The 15,495-nt window shown below is 51.4% G+C and overlaps 3 protein-coding genes across 3 annotated transcripts, besides 3 other annotated features; 1 reads left to right on the top strand and 2 right to left on the bottom strand.

Annotated features, from left to right (window-relative positions):
- Positions 1-2,110: 2,110 nt before the first annotated feature.
- On the bottom strand, positions 2,111-3,683 carry BROUX77_000742 (uncharacterized protein; the record flags this gene model as incomplete). Its single annotated transcript, XM_073752508.1, has 2 exons — positions 2,111-3,003; positions 3,077-3,683. The coding sequence occupies 2 exons, from the start codon at positions 3,681-3,683 to the stop codon at positions 2,111-2,113; spliced, it is 1,500 nt and encodes a 499-aa protein (XP_073608978.1).
- A 2,154-nt stretch (positions 3,684-5,837) lies between these two features.
- On the bottom strand, positions 5,838-6,809 carry BROUX77_000741 (uncharacterized protein; the record flags this gene model as incomplete). Its single annotated transcript, XM_073752497.1, has 2 exons — positions 5,838-6,123; positions 6,328-6,809. The coding sequence occupies 2 exons, from the start codon at positions 6,807-6,809 to the stop codon at positions 5,838-5,840; spliced, it is 768 nt and encodes a 255-aa protein (XP_073608977.1).
- Positions 6,810-9,269: 2,460 nt separating this feature from the next.
- Positions 9,270-10,808, top strand: BROUX77_000740 (uncharacterized protein; the record flags this gene model as incomplete). Its single annotated transcript, XM_073752486.1, has 1 exon — positions 9,270-10,808. The coding sequence occupies one exon, from the start codon at positions 9,270-9,272 to the stop codon at positions 10,806-10,808; it is 1,539 nt and encodes a 512-aa protein (XP_073608976.1).
- Positions 10,809-11,874: 1,066 nt separating this feature from the next.
- Positions 11,875-11,907: a sequence feature (Protein overlapping with rRNA (BROUX77_000739, KAL5614902.1) was converted to a misc_feature.).
- Positions 11,908-12,051: 144 nt separating this feature from the next.
- Positions 12,052-12,157: a sequence feature (Protein overlapping with rRNA (BROUX77_000739, KAL5614902.1) was converted to a misc_feature.).
- Positions 12,158-12,250: 93 nt separating this feature from the next.
- Positions 12,251-13,296: a sequence feature (Protein overlapping with rRNA (BROUX77_000739, KAL5614902.1) was converted to a misc_feature.).
- Positions 13,297-15,495: the final 2,199 nt, after the last annotated feature.

Genomic DNA, 15,495 nt, shown 5'->3' with positions numbered 1-15,495 from the left:
TTGTTCTTGAAATGGGGCAACTTGTTTTGTAGTCTTTATGCTGCTGTTTCTTTTGATTACTACTCTCTCGTTTTCTTCATGTTTGGTATGGGCATGGCCTGAATGGAACTAGACTCTGCGTTCTTTTGATTCTCTTTTCATGTATTAATGCTTCGTATGTTTTGAAATTGAACGTCTTCATTAGCCATCCTATCTCCGCGTGAGGGATTCTGAGCATACCACTAGACCATGTCCCTGTTGTTGTTGTAAATGCAGTCACAAAGATGCACCACGTAGTGCTGAGATTCTACGGTCACAGTGGCAGGAAGGAGATTGTAGGAGGGAAGGTTGAGTGGGAAAAAGAAGATCACGTGGCTCTGAAGAGATAGAAGGAAGTGTATAACGCCGAGGGAATTGGCGCCCCTGAGGCAGCAAAGCGAGCCAGGACACGAGGAGACATCGGGGAGATCTGGGCTTGTCTGGATAACCAATGAATAGTGGGCTATGTCAGCAACACATCTCGTAGAAACAACATATCAACAGGTGCTCTCAACGAATGCATTCGGTCACTGTCCGCTCTTAGCAACGACACGCGCGGGTGAGGTTTTTAAAGAGCGAGGAGAGGGAAGGAGTTGGAAGGTGACAAGATAGTTGAATCGGAAGGCGATGGGTGTTGAGGAGCATCTCATGAGAAGGTTTTAGGGGATCCTTATCCTGTCCGCCAACTACAGAGGAGGGAAAAAGAACAAAAGTTGGTGCAACAGCCATACGAAAGAAAAAAGCGCTGTTATCCGCGGGGGTCAACAACCCGTACTGAGAGCCGGTGGATTTTGATTTGATTTGTCTTTATTTTACCTGTCTACTCGCGAGGTATTCTCGACATACGACAGACATTACGACAGCAAAATGTATTTAACTATTTACCAGTCTACCAATTCTGGGTGCGAAGGTGAGGCCACTATCCTTGTTTCGTTGCCTGTGTAGCACAAAGCCCGTGTAACCATGATCCATCGACGCAAAAAAAAAAAAAAAAGACAGAACAGAAAAGAAAACATACAACACCGAGGATTCGCATGTGGTCACCCACCATACTACTGGTTCGGCGCTCTGAGGCTTGACTAAGGGGGAGCAGACGGGACCCCGTATTTTCCGCAGGCTATGGTCGTATGTGGAATATTGTTGTCAAGAAATCACTTATAAGGAAAACATTCACTTGGGCGAGAGCCAAGACAACCTCCACTTCACCTCCACACTAAGCAGACGCACGATAAAAAAACATACAACACTGGGGATTCCCACGTGGTCACCCACCGTAGTACTAGTCCAGCGCTTTGTAGGTTAACTAAGGGAGAGCGGACGGGATCCCGTGCTTTCTACAAGCTATGGTCGTATGTGGAGGGGGAAGACGGTATTTCTCTTTGTAAGGAATCTGGAGATTTTCATGGTGTATCTGTGGTCTTAGCGATTTTGGTAGACGATAAATATAGTCAAGTCATGGTGTATCTGGACATTGCCAGCTCGTTTCATAGTTTTGACCCTTCAAACAAATTGACTAGCCGCCCGTGACGCCTACTTGGTCAGTGAATCCTAGCACAGGGCGTTAAGATAGACAACAGCAATAACATACTGTGTCGAAAGAAGGCCGGCTGGTGAAGATGGAAGAAGGTGAAACTAAGGTTTGCTATCAATGATCTGCCTTTAATAAGCGAAAGGTCAACTCGAGTCGTCATAGAGTAGCGAAGAATAGCATATATAAAATGTAACTTCCGTGGTATTTGGACGCGGACATGGAACCTTCTGTTGGTGTGGTTAAGAACACGCCGGCTTGGGCTTGGCGTGAGCCTGAAGTGCTCGTTCATACTTGAAGTGAGACTGGAACTATTTGGTCTTTGGTGAAATGGCAAACGGGAAAGCTCAAAGAAAACCCATTTGTCTATGTTTATGTCTATGTCTAATTTTCTGCACCTACAAGCTACCACAAGCCTATCGACTCTCCATGTGCCAGTAACCATTTGAAAGGCTGCAACCTCACTCACCATCTCAACCAAACAAGTATTATAGCATCGAAGCTTAACTCACACCTCAAATCTCGACCAACCAAAGAGAACCACCAATGGGACTCTCTATGTATTTACTGGTAGCAGTGGGCCTGCTCAGCGACCTCGTCGCACCAGTTATCATTGCATCTAGTGTTGCACTCAACACCAGGCTCGACATAGACGCGGTAGGACTGGCCCTCCCAAGGAAGACGAATAGCAACCTCGGGGTCAAGCTTGGCGGCTCTGAAGCCAGCAGCACAGACGCAGCGGTATCCGATGTGATCAACGCCCTTGAAGATTCCAATGCAGCTGGTACTTTGGTGGCACTTGTTCACGCCAGGCCAGGGCTTGCACTGGTCAATGCACTCGACAGGCTTCTCTTCTTTATCCTCCTCGGATTCCTTTTCCTTGTTCTTTCCGTCGGATTTCTTCTGCTCGGTCTTGGAAGTCTTATCCTTCGCGTCTTTCTTCTCATCATCATCGTCCCTCTTCTCAACCTGGGCCGTTCTGAGCTTACACTCAACCGTGCAGCTGTCGTTGTCATCGTTGTTTCCATCGTCGCACTCCTCGCCGGCCTCGACGATACCGTTGCCGCAGACACTCGTGCAGCTCTCGGGGTACAGGTTGCAAACACGCTGGGCGTCAACAACGGAAGGGTAGACGGACAACGGAGGGAACACGACTCCATCTTTGGGCTCCAGGGGGTTGCCCTTGGCAAGAGGAGATCCATAGGCGGCGAGGTCAATGTGCATGACAGAGTTGACATCGTACTCGCCCAGAGTCTCCAGCTTCATGCCGTCAAGGTCAAAGGGAACAAAGTTGCAGCCGTAGCCAGTGCATGTGTCGGCTTCACAGTTTACAGGTTCACACTCCAGGTGCTCGTTGGTCATGGGGTTGAACTTGTTGGTGCAACGGATGCGGTCGCAGAACAGGTCAAGGTGCTGGTCTCTATCGGGGCGCTGGTGCTCGTGAGCAAGACCCAGAACTGTTGTTGGAGGTTATTGTTAGCACAAGGGTTTAGCAGAGATATTGTTAGTTTGAGGGGAGAGGGGTCTTACGATGACCAATCTGATGAACGTAGTCACGAACATTCTCGGTTGTGCCCAGAAGTAGATAGTTGGCTTGGGGGTTGGTAGTGTGACCAAAGCTGCTGGTGGTCAGGCTTCCCTTGACACTCTGAACGACCACAGGCCCCAGGGGACGACTACCGATTTTGTAGCCCTCCATGGTGAACCGCAACCAGGGCAGCTTAGCCTTCCAAATGCGGATAGCCTCATTGAACATTTCACCGTGCATCTGCTCGCTGGCCTCGTCGTACCAGTAATACTTGATCTCACCATCCCTCCATAGGCTATACTCGTTCTTCTGAACAGAGATAGAACGAGGCGCTTGGCCAGGGCGAACAATGGCTTCATCCATGTTGGCCTTGCTGCCGTAAATTTCGTCACCGTTAACGATAATGCGACCCCCGTAGTTAAAGTATGCGACACGGCGGGGAGCAGTTGAGGATGGCTTGTCAAAGAAGGCCCAGGGGTTGAGGGGGTATCTCATGTTCGTAGTCTCCGTTTTGTCATCATTAACCAGAAGACTGTCGAAACCTTGTTCGCGGGCCATGACAGCCTCGGAAGCGACGGCAGCGGCAGCAAGAGCGTGGATCAACTGCATTTTGTTGGTTCGAAGAGCAAGATTTAACTAAATATGAAGTGCTTTGTATGTTGATGCTAATGAATGCAAGAGATGCAGAAGAAAGAAAGAGCGAAAGTGAGAGGATGAATGAGAGATGCAGATGCACAAGTGAGTGGTGGATGGAAGAGTCAGATGTGCTGTTGATGAAAAAGACATCACCAACTATATATACCATTAACTCGGCTTTTAAAAAGCCGTCAACAGTTCGGGGGTTGAGCCAATGTCCCATCGTCATCGGGTTTCACTCCAAGGCCCATGTTGTCCCTGGCTGCAAGAACTCGTGATGAATGGCCGTATGATGACAAGCCATGATCCTATCTCGACCTAGGCTTCTCTAAAGTAAACGCAAATGCGTATAGATACACAGAGACATCACTACCACGGGTCTTCCTCCTTGGGCGGTGGTATGTCTTGTTTCAGAACCCTAGTCTCGAGTCTTCCTCCATTCCTGCTCCAGCACTCTACCCATCTCAGCATACATTATGAACGGACAAACCCATGAAAGTGCACACACCATGCACCGCTATATATAAGCTAGAACTACACACTTATCAAAAAGTGCTGTACATCGTCCACGAGCCTAGAAATCCGCACATCTAGGCCTATTAGAAATCACAACCTTGTCTGTGCCCTGGTTGGCATTTCTGCGGGCCAAAGCATTAGCCAGGCTCAGAAGCCGAGCCCGAAATAAACGAAAGCAAAAGAAAACAGTGCAACAGGAAGAAGTGTGTGCTTGTCTACAACCTCTCATAGTCGACGGCTCGCGTGTATCGGACAAGACCACGTGCTTGTGCCCCCGCATTCCACCCATTTCAATGAGCGTCGTGGGCAAGAGTTGGGATATTTATACAGTGAGTGTACATACATGACTAGGAACACGGACTCTGGGAGAAATATCTTTTCTTTTTTGCACTCGTGTCCTCCATACAAAACAAACATATCAAGACCAGCAACAACAGCATCTTTTTTCCCCTACATTTTGCCTTGGCTTGTGTAACTCGGAATATTTTCAAGCTGTTAGTCTGCAACTAATTATACAGACCTCATGCAACCAAAATGTCCCCGTGGCTATACCGCAAGACAATCAATGCACATGTCCAAAACTTCGTAATGGCCAAAGTGGACCGGCCACCACTACCCATACAAGGGGCTGTGCATAAATTCCATGGTTCTCGAGTTAACTAGCTACTCGATCCAGGTCTTTGGACTCATGGGTATCGACGGGCAGGAGCCATACGAGTGTCTGACCCTAACCCACAGTCACGTGTTACCATATATTAGTAAGCTGGCATTGTTGGCAAGTTGACTAGATCTAGATCGCCAGAATACAGACATAAAACGCAATAAATCTCGATCATCAGTGTACCAATAGGTCCGCCATCGATGGACAAACACAACAATGCCCTTATACGAAGCCTGAGCAATACGCTTAAGCACGGAAAACATATAAGATACCGATTGATACCGATTGATACCGATGTACTAGTGATTAGATGATCCACACGCAATAATGACAAGGGTTATGCACACTTGGGCGACAATATTTTCTGCTTCCTACAAAAGCGTGATAGTTGGTTCGTGCACATTTCTAGAAAACTTCTCATGACATGACAAAATCCCATAGTCAAGGCTACATATGACCAAATCAAGCATCGCCTGGTCCGGTCTCACCGGAAATCACAAACTTGGCGTTGTTGGAAGAGCCCCTTGCATGCAAAGTTTCTCCGCTCAATGTTTTCCACTAACTAGTTAGTTACAAGTTGTCACAAAGCTCAGTTACCTCAAGTCTTGCAAGCCAGCACCTGATAGTTCAAGTTTTGTTTGGAAAAAAACGTTTTATTTTTTGGTTGTTACTTGGCGCCCGTTTTCGCCGTTGGCTAACAACTATTCCTGGCTTTTCCGTATGCGCATGCACTATGCTAACCTATACGAAGCTCTAAGGTAAAACTAAAGAAAAAAAAAGAAGCAAACACAAAAGGCAAAAACAATGGTGAATCTAAGGGTAGAGGGAGAGTCGGTGTGGTATCATCGTTGTGTGGAGTGCCTGTGTGAGATTATCGAAGGGGAAAAAAAGATGAAAAGGTGAAAAAAAATGAAAAGGGAAAACCAACCTCCAAAGCTGGATGTGTTGATTTACCAAATGCGGCCCTTGGCCTCGAGCTTGACGTTGGTCTTGCCGTCAAGGACCTTCTGGACGGTAGCCTGGATATCGGCCCAGTCCCGGAAGTTGACAAAGGGGATCTGCTCGCGCTCGCAGTAGGTGACCAAATCTCTGTCGATCTTGGCGAACAGAAGATCAGTCTCGCGGGCAGCGCACTGGTCAGAGACACCGTCACCGGCGTACATCATGATGGGGCGCTGGTCAGCGGGAATGGAGTTGTACTTGCGCAGCTCAATGCTCTTGTCATGGCCCTCAATGCTGTTGAAATTGCGTTAGTGTTGAGGACGATTAAAGTTGGTGTGGAGAGACGGGGAGGGACGGGAAGCAGAAGCGAGACTTGAAGGAAGAAGGAAGAGAAGAACAGGGCAGATGTGGGTGAGCGGGTAGCAGTGGAGGCAGGATAGTGACATTTAGACCCCTTGTAAGGGGAAGCCAGGAATAAGGTTTGTTGGTTTAGCTTACCTGTCGTCACGGAACTTGAGCGACCAACCATCGGCATCGTTGATGTCGCAGCCGGACTTGGGCTGGATGTCGTTGGAGATGATTTCAATCTCATCAACAAACTCCTCGCCGATAGCCTTGGCCAGCAGGGCGCGGATAATGGGCTTCATGCCACCGGACAGAACAACAATGGGGACGTTGTTGGCGCGAGCCCAGCGAAAGAAGACGGGGAACTGGGGGTCCAGCTTGGTGTTGTCCAGCAGCCACTGCTGAGCCTCGGAGAAGGGAGTCTGGACGCTGTCCATCATTTCGTTGAAGGCATCACGGAAAGAACGCTCGCCGTTGAGGACAGCGTCGTTGGCAGCGCAGCGCTTCTCCTTTCCGTAACCGATGGCATCGCACATCATGTAGTTAGAGTCGGAGGTGGTGACAGTGCCGTCAAAGTCAGTGAAGAAGATGACCTTGGGGTCGGTCTTCATGGCAGGGGGGACAGTGATGGCCATTTTGAAAAGATGTATATAGATGTATGGGAGTATGGAAAGGGAATGGAGAGTTTAGTTGAAAGAATAAGTCAAGGTTAGATGGGTAGGGTGTGTTGTGATGGGGAGAAGCAAGAGGAAAACAGGACTCGAGATAGAAGAAGACTCATACTCTTATACCCCACCGTCTTTGTTTGAATTGCGTTGTTTTGCCGACATGAGGTATAACCACCAACGCCCGCCCCCTTCATCAGGCAGATGGTGGATGTTACCGTTACCAACCAAAGGACACACCGGGACCAAGCGTTGAACTGGGATACTGGTTCCTTGTTCATCCAGTCCATCCGTTTGGTCTCTGCCTATCACATACGCTGCAAATATGTCTCCGGGGATGTCACCGCCGCAAAGTGTCAAAAGTGTTGACGCACTTCCGAGTTGACAAGTTACAAGTTGCTTCCTTCGCGCACTTTAGCTTGGATGGACCACCCGTAAAGCTGGCAGAAGCGCAGGAGTGGATCCCCTGTCTGTACGGCTCCGAAGAGCCCCACGTCGCTTCGGCACAACTCTGTAAATACACGCACTGCAGGCCTTGCAGGGAGGGCGAGGGAAAAGAATACCAGCCTGCCGCAGCCATAACGTCATACCGCTCCACTAAGCCGATATGCCCTGAAGATACAGATAGCAGCCCATGATCCAGCGTTTGCGCTATGGCATCCATCCACCGCACTAGAAGAAAGACTGGAAAGGAGGAGCCAGCGGGAAAAGCTCCGAGATGGGACCAGCACATCGTCCACCCGTCGTCGGTTGCTCCAGTAAAAATCTTATGAAACGCATGAAATTCATAAAGTGCCCCATTGAGGCTCCATTGAGGCTCCAGCCACGGGCCCACTTGGCGCATCCTTCACACGTAAAAAGCAACATTCCACGCCGTAGGGCGAAACATGCAACTTGGCACACCAACGTGGGCTGTCCTGACGCATACAAACACGGCCGGCGAAGTGGCCGATGGACCAAAGTGGCTAGGCAGGGGCCTGGGTTAACTAAAATAGGGTTTTGAGGAGAGGAGAGACCGGAGGAACACCGATCGAATTCAGGGTTTTTAGGACGGGCTCTAGTGAAGAACGAATGGCATACGGCTTGGGTGCGCGCCCTTGTGTGCGATATGATATGCCCTAGTGCGCCCGCCTGGCTATGGCGAGGGAAGACTCTCAGACGCCGGAAGGGGCACCTGAAGGGGCACCCGAAGTACACATGTGCCCATACTCTTGGCCTTTGTCCCTCGTCATTTCGCTGGAGCTGCCAACCCGGATCCCGGCCAGCCTAGCGCCGCAAGATCCTCACACGCACGAGCATCGAGACCAATGACGTTGTTCTGTCCGCAACAGTGCCCACAGCAACGATGGAAGTGGATGCTGCACAAATGAGGCTGTCGAAGCTGGCGCAACCAAGTGGGGAGCCCTGCATAGAGCCAAGATAGCCTGCAGATAAGGGTCTTCTAGAGGGACGTGCTGGCATTCATTACATTAGGGTCCTCCGCGTAAGCTGGTGGCAAAACCTCACCGGCGCTTCTATGGTTCACCTTTTACATGTGGGTTAGTTCAGGAACGCCAAAAGAAAGCATCAGAGACACGCCGAAAATTCTGTTTAGTGGCACACGAGAAGATCTTTATTTCAGACCGGCGTCTACTATGAAAGCCGAGTGCCAAATTCAGAAGAGGACAGATATAAACAGAACCACGGACTAGATCTGTGCTAAAGAAAACTTGCACCGTGGAAAAGAAAAAAAAACTTTGTCCACACCCGGCCGACTTGGTGGGGGGTGGGGGTGTGGTGGATTAAAAGTGGGGGCGTCTGACAAGAGATCGATCACCGTAATCATGAGCTTGTTTGAGCCGCATTTGAAGATAAAGGAAGATGGACAAAACATGGCAATCCGGCACTTTGTTTGATATTTAGGGTCTACCGATAAAACATTCCAAGGGTTCTCCGACCAAAAATCCCTGGCCCCCACTATTCATACCACCCTAACCCTACTGAGTGCTTTTTTTTTTTTTTTGCAGGCGGTGAGTGAAATAATACCGTAAATGCTACAAGGCAAAAAGCGGTGGCAGATTTTGGACGTCCAAAAAGCGGGGCCTGAACGAGTGACGGATGGCTGGGCCGAGCCTGCCCGCATGGCCGATAGCCAAGGAGCTATCCTAGAGCTCTGCGAGCACCACCAACACACGCGTTTCGGCATCATCGCGTTGCGGCGAGTTTGCTGAGTGTCCTGACGCGGCACTATCTGCACCCAAAAGATCAACACTGGCTGGTGGCTGGGTTTGACGGCGCGGCACAAGACAGCGGAAGTCACCAACCGCTCTGCGCCTTTGGCCCCGGATACGCGGTCCAATCTACACGTTTTCAATACACCAGCCGGCTCACATACAAGAACCCAGCTTCTTCTCCTTTGTACCTCCATCTTCCGCTGTGCTATTCCGCCCAATGCATGGCCTTCTGCGGCCGGGGGCCCGGCTCTCTTTGATCGCCACCCGGGCTACTAACCGTGGCGTCAAAGTGCAATCATACCGCAAGATCCCTTCACTACCACAGACGCAATGGAACTGCTTAGTTGTATGCAAGCGAATGTATTCTAGCCAAAAGTCGCCTTCAGACTCTGACTTCGACATTGAAAAATCACCGTTTGCCCATCTACTCAAGAAACCAACGCCAGTTTTGGCTGAAATACCACCAACAGCATCCCCAAAACTTGCAGACCCTGCCGCTGCTGAACATGCCACGCCAAAGCCAACGACGTCATCGACATCCACGAGTTCCTCTGAACCCCTGCCGTCATCCTTCTCAACCCCCCCTTCGTCCTCCGACGCTTCCTCGCATTCCTCATCTGCCTCCAATGGCTCCGCTGCTCCTTCACCCTTTGACAAGCAAGAGCTCCATAGAAACCTGGAAGATACTCGCAAAGTTCTCTCTGAGCGCTTTAGTGTGTTTATGGACAATGTACAGAGCCGCGTGGTACATGCCAGTGAGACCTTGAACATCCTGACGGGATACAAGCCTATCGAGGCCATCAAGTTAGCCAATTCTAAGCTAGAAACATCGCTAGCGGAAGCCCAAAACCGCGTACGCACATGTCGGACCCATTACAAGACGATGCATGCCCGGCGGGCTGCGACACAGCGCGAAGTTACTACTCTCCTGGCTCGCAAAGACGCATGGTCGCCAACGGATCTTGAGCGCTTCACACAGCTCTACCGGACTGACCACGAGATGGAAAGCCAAGTCTCCCAGGCGTCAGAGAACCTAACTGAGGCAGAGGCTGATGAACAGAGCCTCAGCGCAAAACTCAACCAAGGTATCTTACGCCGCTACCACGAGGAGCAGATATGGAGTGACCGTATCCGTCGTGCTAGCACATGGGGAACCTGGGGCTTGATGGGTGTCAACATTTTGCTTTTCCTTGTCTTGCAATTCATTGCAGAGCCGTGGAAACGGAACCGCCTTGTCAAAGGAGTTGTAGCCGAGGAAAAGGCTGTCTTGGAAGAGGTTCGTGATCGACTTGACCACTTCATGAAGACTATGGAAGATAGTCTGGTCACTGTTCAGACCCTTGCCAACTCTCGCGCCCCTTCTACTATCGCGGCACCAGAGCCAAAGATTATCGAGGTGGAGATCGTCGCGGCTCAGGAGCCTGTTGTCAATGAAAACGTCACAAACAATGAGCTAAACGAGAGCCAGAATTCGCTGTCGCCTTCTTACTCTACCGATGGCCCAGTACAGTTATATTTTCCCATGCCCGCCAACTTGGATTGGTCATGGGAGGAGTTCTTCAAGTCGCCCAAGATTTGGCGCAGCCTGGCAGAGGACCTTTGCTCCGATCGCAAGATCGACATGCGCATGCGCGATTCCACCACCCTAGTTCTCGAAGGCGTGGCTGTTGGAACTCTGCTCACAGCTACTGTGACTGCCCTCGTGATAGGTGCTGGCGCTGGGTTCCCTTGGAATCTGCTCGCACTCTTCAATTAGGTTTACATCTGCTTGTTATAGCATGTAAATATCTCCCTTGACTCCATGTGAGATCGCTCATTCTACTACTCAGCTAGTATATTTGCTCGGCATTTGCTTCATAGGATTGTGGTGCTTGTATGATGTGTATCTCCAGGCTCTTTCATGTACCCTTATTGTATTAGTTACCCTTTGCGCCCTTCTTTCTCGCTCAAGCATTTCTACTAAACTCCACTCTACTTGTGGCAGCACATCTATTTCACCAAATATGTAGCATTTGTTTTTGTCACCACATTGCCCTACCCAGGGGTGGGAATGTCTTGTGTATATAGAAGATTCATATTTTTTGTGCTACTATTTCATGTATAGCCGAGTCATAAACTTCCTTTTGTTGGTCTGAGAGTCTCACACGCAATCTAAATATCGTGAAATGCTGACTAGATCTTGATGTCATGTTCAACCGAAGGACCACCGCAATCTTTTCAAATGCGGAAGCGTGTGAGGGTACAAGCTAACAGCGCTGTTGACAACGACCTTTACTCTGCATTCTTAGCTGCGCCGATGGGAGAGATGGCATGGATGTAGCGTTTTGTATTCTTCTTATCAATTCCGGAAACATTTCACTGCTGTCGTCTATCCTAACGTCGTGTGCCAGGACACCACGACTTGACTTGACTTGACTATATTTAACGTCTACCAAAATCACTAAGATCAAACGACGCGCCAGTTCACCATGAAAATCTCCAGATTCCTTACAAAGAGAAATACCGTCTTCCCCCTCCACATACGACCATAGCTTGTAGAAAGCACGGGATCCCGTCCGCTCTCCCTTAGTTAACCTACAAAGCGCTGGACTAGTACTACGGTGGGTGACCACGTGGGAATCCCCAGTGTTGTATGTTTTTTTTATCGTGCGTCTGCTTAGTGTGGAGGTGAAGTGGAGGTTGTCTTGGCTCTCGCCCAAGTGAATGTTTTCCTTATAAGTGATTTCTTGACAACAATATTCCACATACGACCATAGCCTGCGGAAAATACGGGGTCCCGTCTGCTCCCCCTTAGTCAAGCCTCAGAGCGCCGAACCAGTAGTATGGTGGGTGACCACATGCGAATCCTCGGTGTTGTATGTTTTCTTTTCTGTTCTGTCTTTTTTTTTTTTTTTTTGCGTCGATGGATCATGGTTACACGGGCTTTGTGCTACACAGGCAACGAAACAAGGATAGTGGCCTCACCTTCGCACCCAGAATTGGTAGACTGGTAAATACAGAAGCTGATCGTCTCCGAGAAGGGCTTCAACAACATTTTCCTCGAGGCATCTCTAGCCCCGGCAAGCCACCCCTTAGGGTTCGGAGACATCGATGGCGGCAAACTGGGTACGTTCAAGAGGCTACTCCCGCACAGGATCGCCACGAGCCTCCCTGCTAGGTGCAAGGGAGTGCTCCCGACAACCCGCCCCCCGCTGCAAGGCGACAAGGAGGCCGCAGCCGCGGCCCACCAGCTACTAGTCAGCTCCTCGGACCCCTCAGATCTCTGGATCTATACGGATGGATCCAAGTTGAGAGATGACAAGGTCGGCGCCGGCTGGGTGGTCATCCAGGACGGCAGGACCCTGTCCACGGGCAACTGCCCTGCCCCGTTCCGCGCCGAAGTCCATGACGCCGAGGTGCTGACCATCGCCAAGGCCCTGGCAGAGGTCGACTCATGGGAGAAGCCACAGTGCCGCAAGGTCTGGATCTGCTCCGACAATCTCGCCGCAGTGAACCAGCTCACGTCTCGCTACGCCAAGCCGGGCACCTCCGAGCAGTATCTGAGGCGCGCCCAGATGATCTGCGCAAGCTGGATCAGACCGCACCCAGAGCGGCCGCGACCAAGGCCCTGGCCCGACGGCCCACCCGAGGTAGAGGCTATTTGGGTCCCAGGCCACTCCGACATCGCGGGCAATGAGCTCGCAGATGAGCAAGCAAAGCTAGGGGCCAGGACAAACACTTGGCTGGACGGCCTGTCGCTTTCCTGGGCCCGCCACTACTTCCGCTCCCGTCTCGACTCTGCTTTCCGCGCCTGGTTGGCAGAGGAGGGGCGCGCCATCAGACCCCATCTGCACCGCCCAGTTGAACCCCCCAAGAAGGCTTGGTCAAGTCTCCTTGACGAGACCGATCGCAAGCTCGCCCGCGCAGTGCTGACTGCTCTGTCTGGCCATGGCGACTTTGCGGCCTACCATCGCCGCTTCGAACATGAGGACGCCGTGCTTTCCTGTCCCCTCTGCGGAGCCGACACGAGCCCGGAGCACATCTGGGTTTGCCACCACAACCCACAGCGGGTGTCCAGCAGCTTCTTTCAGAAGTTGATCGGTACCAAGCGCGGAGCCAGCTGGCTGGCCGCCAAAGCAGCCAAAGCCCCCACGGCCCTGTTGGCTCACCGCCGCACGAGGCCGGACACGCAGGCGCAAGACGCGGCCCCTCCCACGCTCCCTCTGCCATCTGGAGACGGCGTACCCTCGGGGTCTCCCCCTTAGCGCGTTTGCGCTGCCATCACCTCCCTTTTTCCTACTTGTTTCTCTCTTTATTTGTACTTCCCTTTGTTGTTTCCTTTGTATTTGTTTTTATGTTTGGTCTGCATCAGCGGCGAGGCCAGGACTCTGGGCCAGGTTTGAGGCCACACAAGCAAAGGACAGCCTCTGGGCTGGGCGGGTGGACACACTTTAGTCATTACACTTTGTGCGGGGGGTTTCTGTATGCATGGTTTGGATTTTGGGTTTCTGTTTCTGTATGTAATTTCTGGTACTACTTGTAGTCCCTTGTCGTATGCTGAGAATACCTCGCGAGTAGACAGGTTAAATAATCACACACTCTGTCCTTGGAAGAAATATACCAGAAGAGTGGCACGCGTTTCAGCCACGTTTTTGTCCCAGCCCTTAACTTCTGGCTTGCGCGTCGGCGATCTCGTTCCCCATGACGTCAGGGTAGCCGGGGATCCAGATCGGTCCCAACCCAGGGAGTCCGTCTGGCTAGGGCCTTGGCCGTGGCCGCTCTGGAGACGGGAAAATCTAGCTCGCGCAGGTAATTTTAGCCGCGTCGAAGCTGTTGTTCTGAGATGCCCAGCTTAGCAACCTGAGATGTGAGCCCTCTAACTGCGACGAGGCTGTGAGGTCAGATCCAGACCATGCGGCACGGCGGCTTCTCTCACGAGCCCATCTCGTCAAGGGTCTTAGTAATGGCCAGCACTTCGGCATCGTGCGCTTTCGCTGGAAACGGGACCGGGCAACTCTGTTGTCAACTTTTGGCACCCAAACTTAACTTGGTCATCTGCCAGTACTTTTTTTTGCAGGTCCATATGACTTGAGACCCATAGCACATGGACTATCCTCCCAAGGCCCCCGTCCACTCAATAGCATGGAGCTCATTTTGTTTTGTCAATGACACCCTGGGATGTGCTGTTCTTGGTGGATGTGTTGCGAATACAGTCTAATATTTCTTGGCTTCCTAGCTAAAGTTAGATCTATCCGATGCCTCCGCATAAAGTAGGCCGCTTCGCTGCTTCGAAGGCACCAACTGTCTCTGTATCAGCCACCTTCATCCATCTTCCTAGGGCTAAATGTCCCTCTTCCAGGGTAGCCCCGTCTTCGGCGATCACCTACCCAGTGCTCGCATTGCCGCCTTCATGCCCCGAGTCTGATTTGATTTGATTTTATTCTTTTACGTCTACCTACTGTTATTTCGCAGCAATACGACGGCATATTCCGGACGGAAGCAGTCGGATGATGTCATCTTCCAAACTACTCCCGGGCGGTCAGCGATTGCAGGTGCGCATAGACTTCAAGCATCTCCTGTGACTTTTTAGGGTCCGGCATTGAAGCCAGGAGGACTCTCTGTCCAGCGCAGCCCGGGGGCGAACCTGCGGGGTTCCAGGGTTGGTTACCTGGTGTTTTTGGTTTGCAACAAACCGCGTGTAGTCTAGTCTAAAAGGCCACCGGCTCTCGGCACGGGGGTTTGTCCCCGGCGGATTACGCGTGGTTTTGTCCTCTTGCGGGCATGGCCGTTGCTGCATTTTTTTGAGAGTTTTCCCTCCTCTGTAGTTGGTGGACGGGAAAAGGACCCCCCAAAACCTCCTCATGGAATCCTCCTCGACATCTCCTTCCGATCCTACTACCTCGTCTCCTCCCAATCTAACCTTCCTCTCCCATCTCTCTTCCACTCTCATCTCTCCTTCAAAATCCCACCTTCATGTCTCGGTGCTGGCAGTGGGTAGTGGCTGGGTAGTCTCGGGGCGCTCGGGCTATTGTCTTTCTTCAAGGAACTTGAGATTGCGGCGTAAAACGCTGGCAACGTGACTTGTTGCTTTTGTTGTTTTCAGAAGCTTGTCAGCAAATCTCTGGCTCCACGGCCTCGGCAGTGCCTGCATGTCCACCAGTGTCCTCGTTCCTTTGGCCGGTTGCAAGCTCGGCACCCGCGTGGACAGTTGTGTTCCCATCGGTCATGGTACTCGTCAAAGTCACCATCTCCGGTTCTGGCCGCCAGGATGTGGCCTAGCTCAATCCTGGTGAGGCCGTCGTAGCGGGAGACACGGAAGGGGGGTTCGGCGGGGACACCGGTTCCTAGTGGGCGGTATCCTTTTTGCTTCTTCCATCATTCCCCGTATTCGAGACTTAGACGGTCTCGCCTCCATCTCCGTGCTCCGGCCAGGCTGGCGCGGGGTTCTGTGTTATCAATCGGCC

Source organism: Berkeleyomyces rouxiae (assembly GCF_048999995.1).
Source record: "Berkeleyomyces rouxiae strain 22BRR77 chromosome Unknown BrBRR77_ptg000001l, whole genome shotgun sequence".
Taxonomy (NCBI): domain Eukaryota; kingdom Fungi; phylum Ascomycota; class Sordariomycetes; order Microascales; family Ceratocystidaceae; genus Berkeleyomyces; species Berkeleyomyces rouxiae.
The sequence above is the reverse complement of the archived record's forward strand: the minus strand, read 5'-3'. Positions and strand labels throughout refer to the sequence as shown.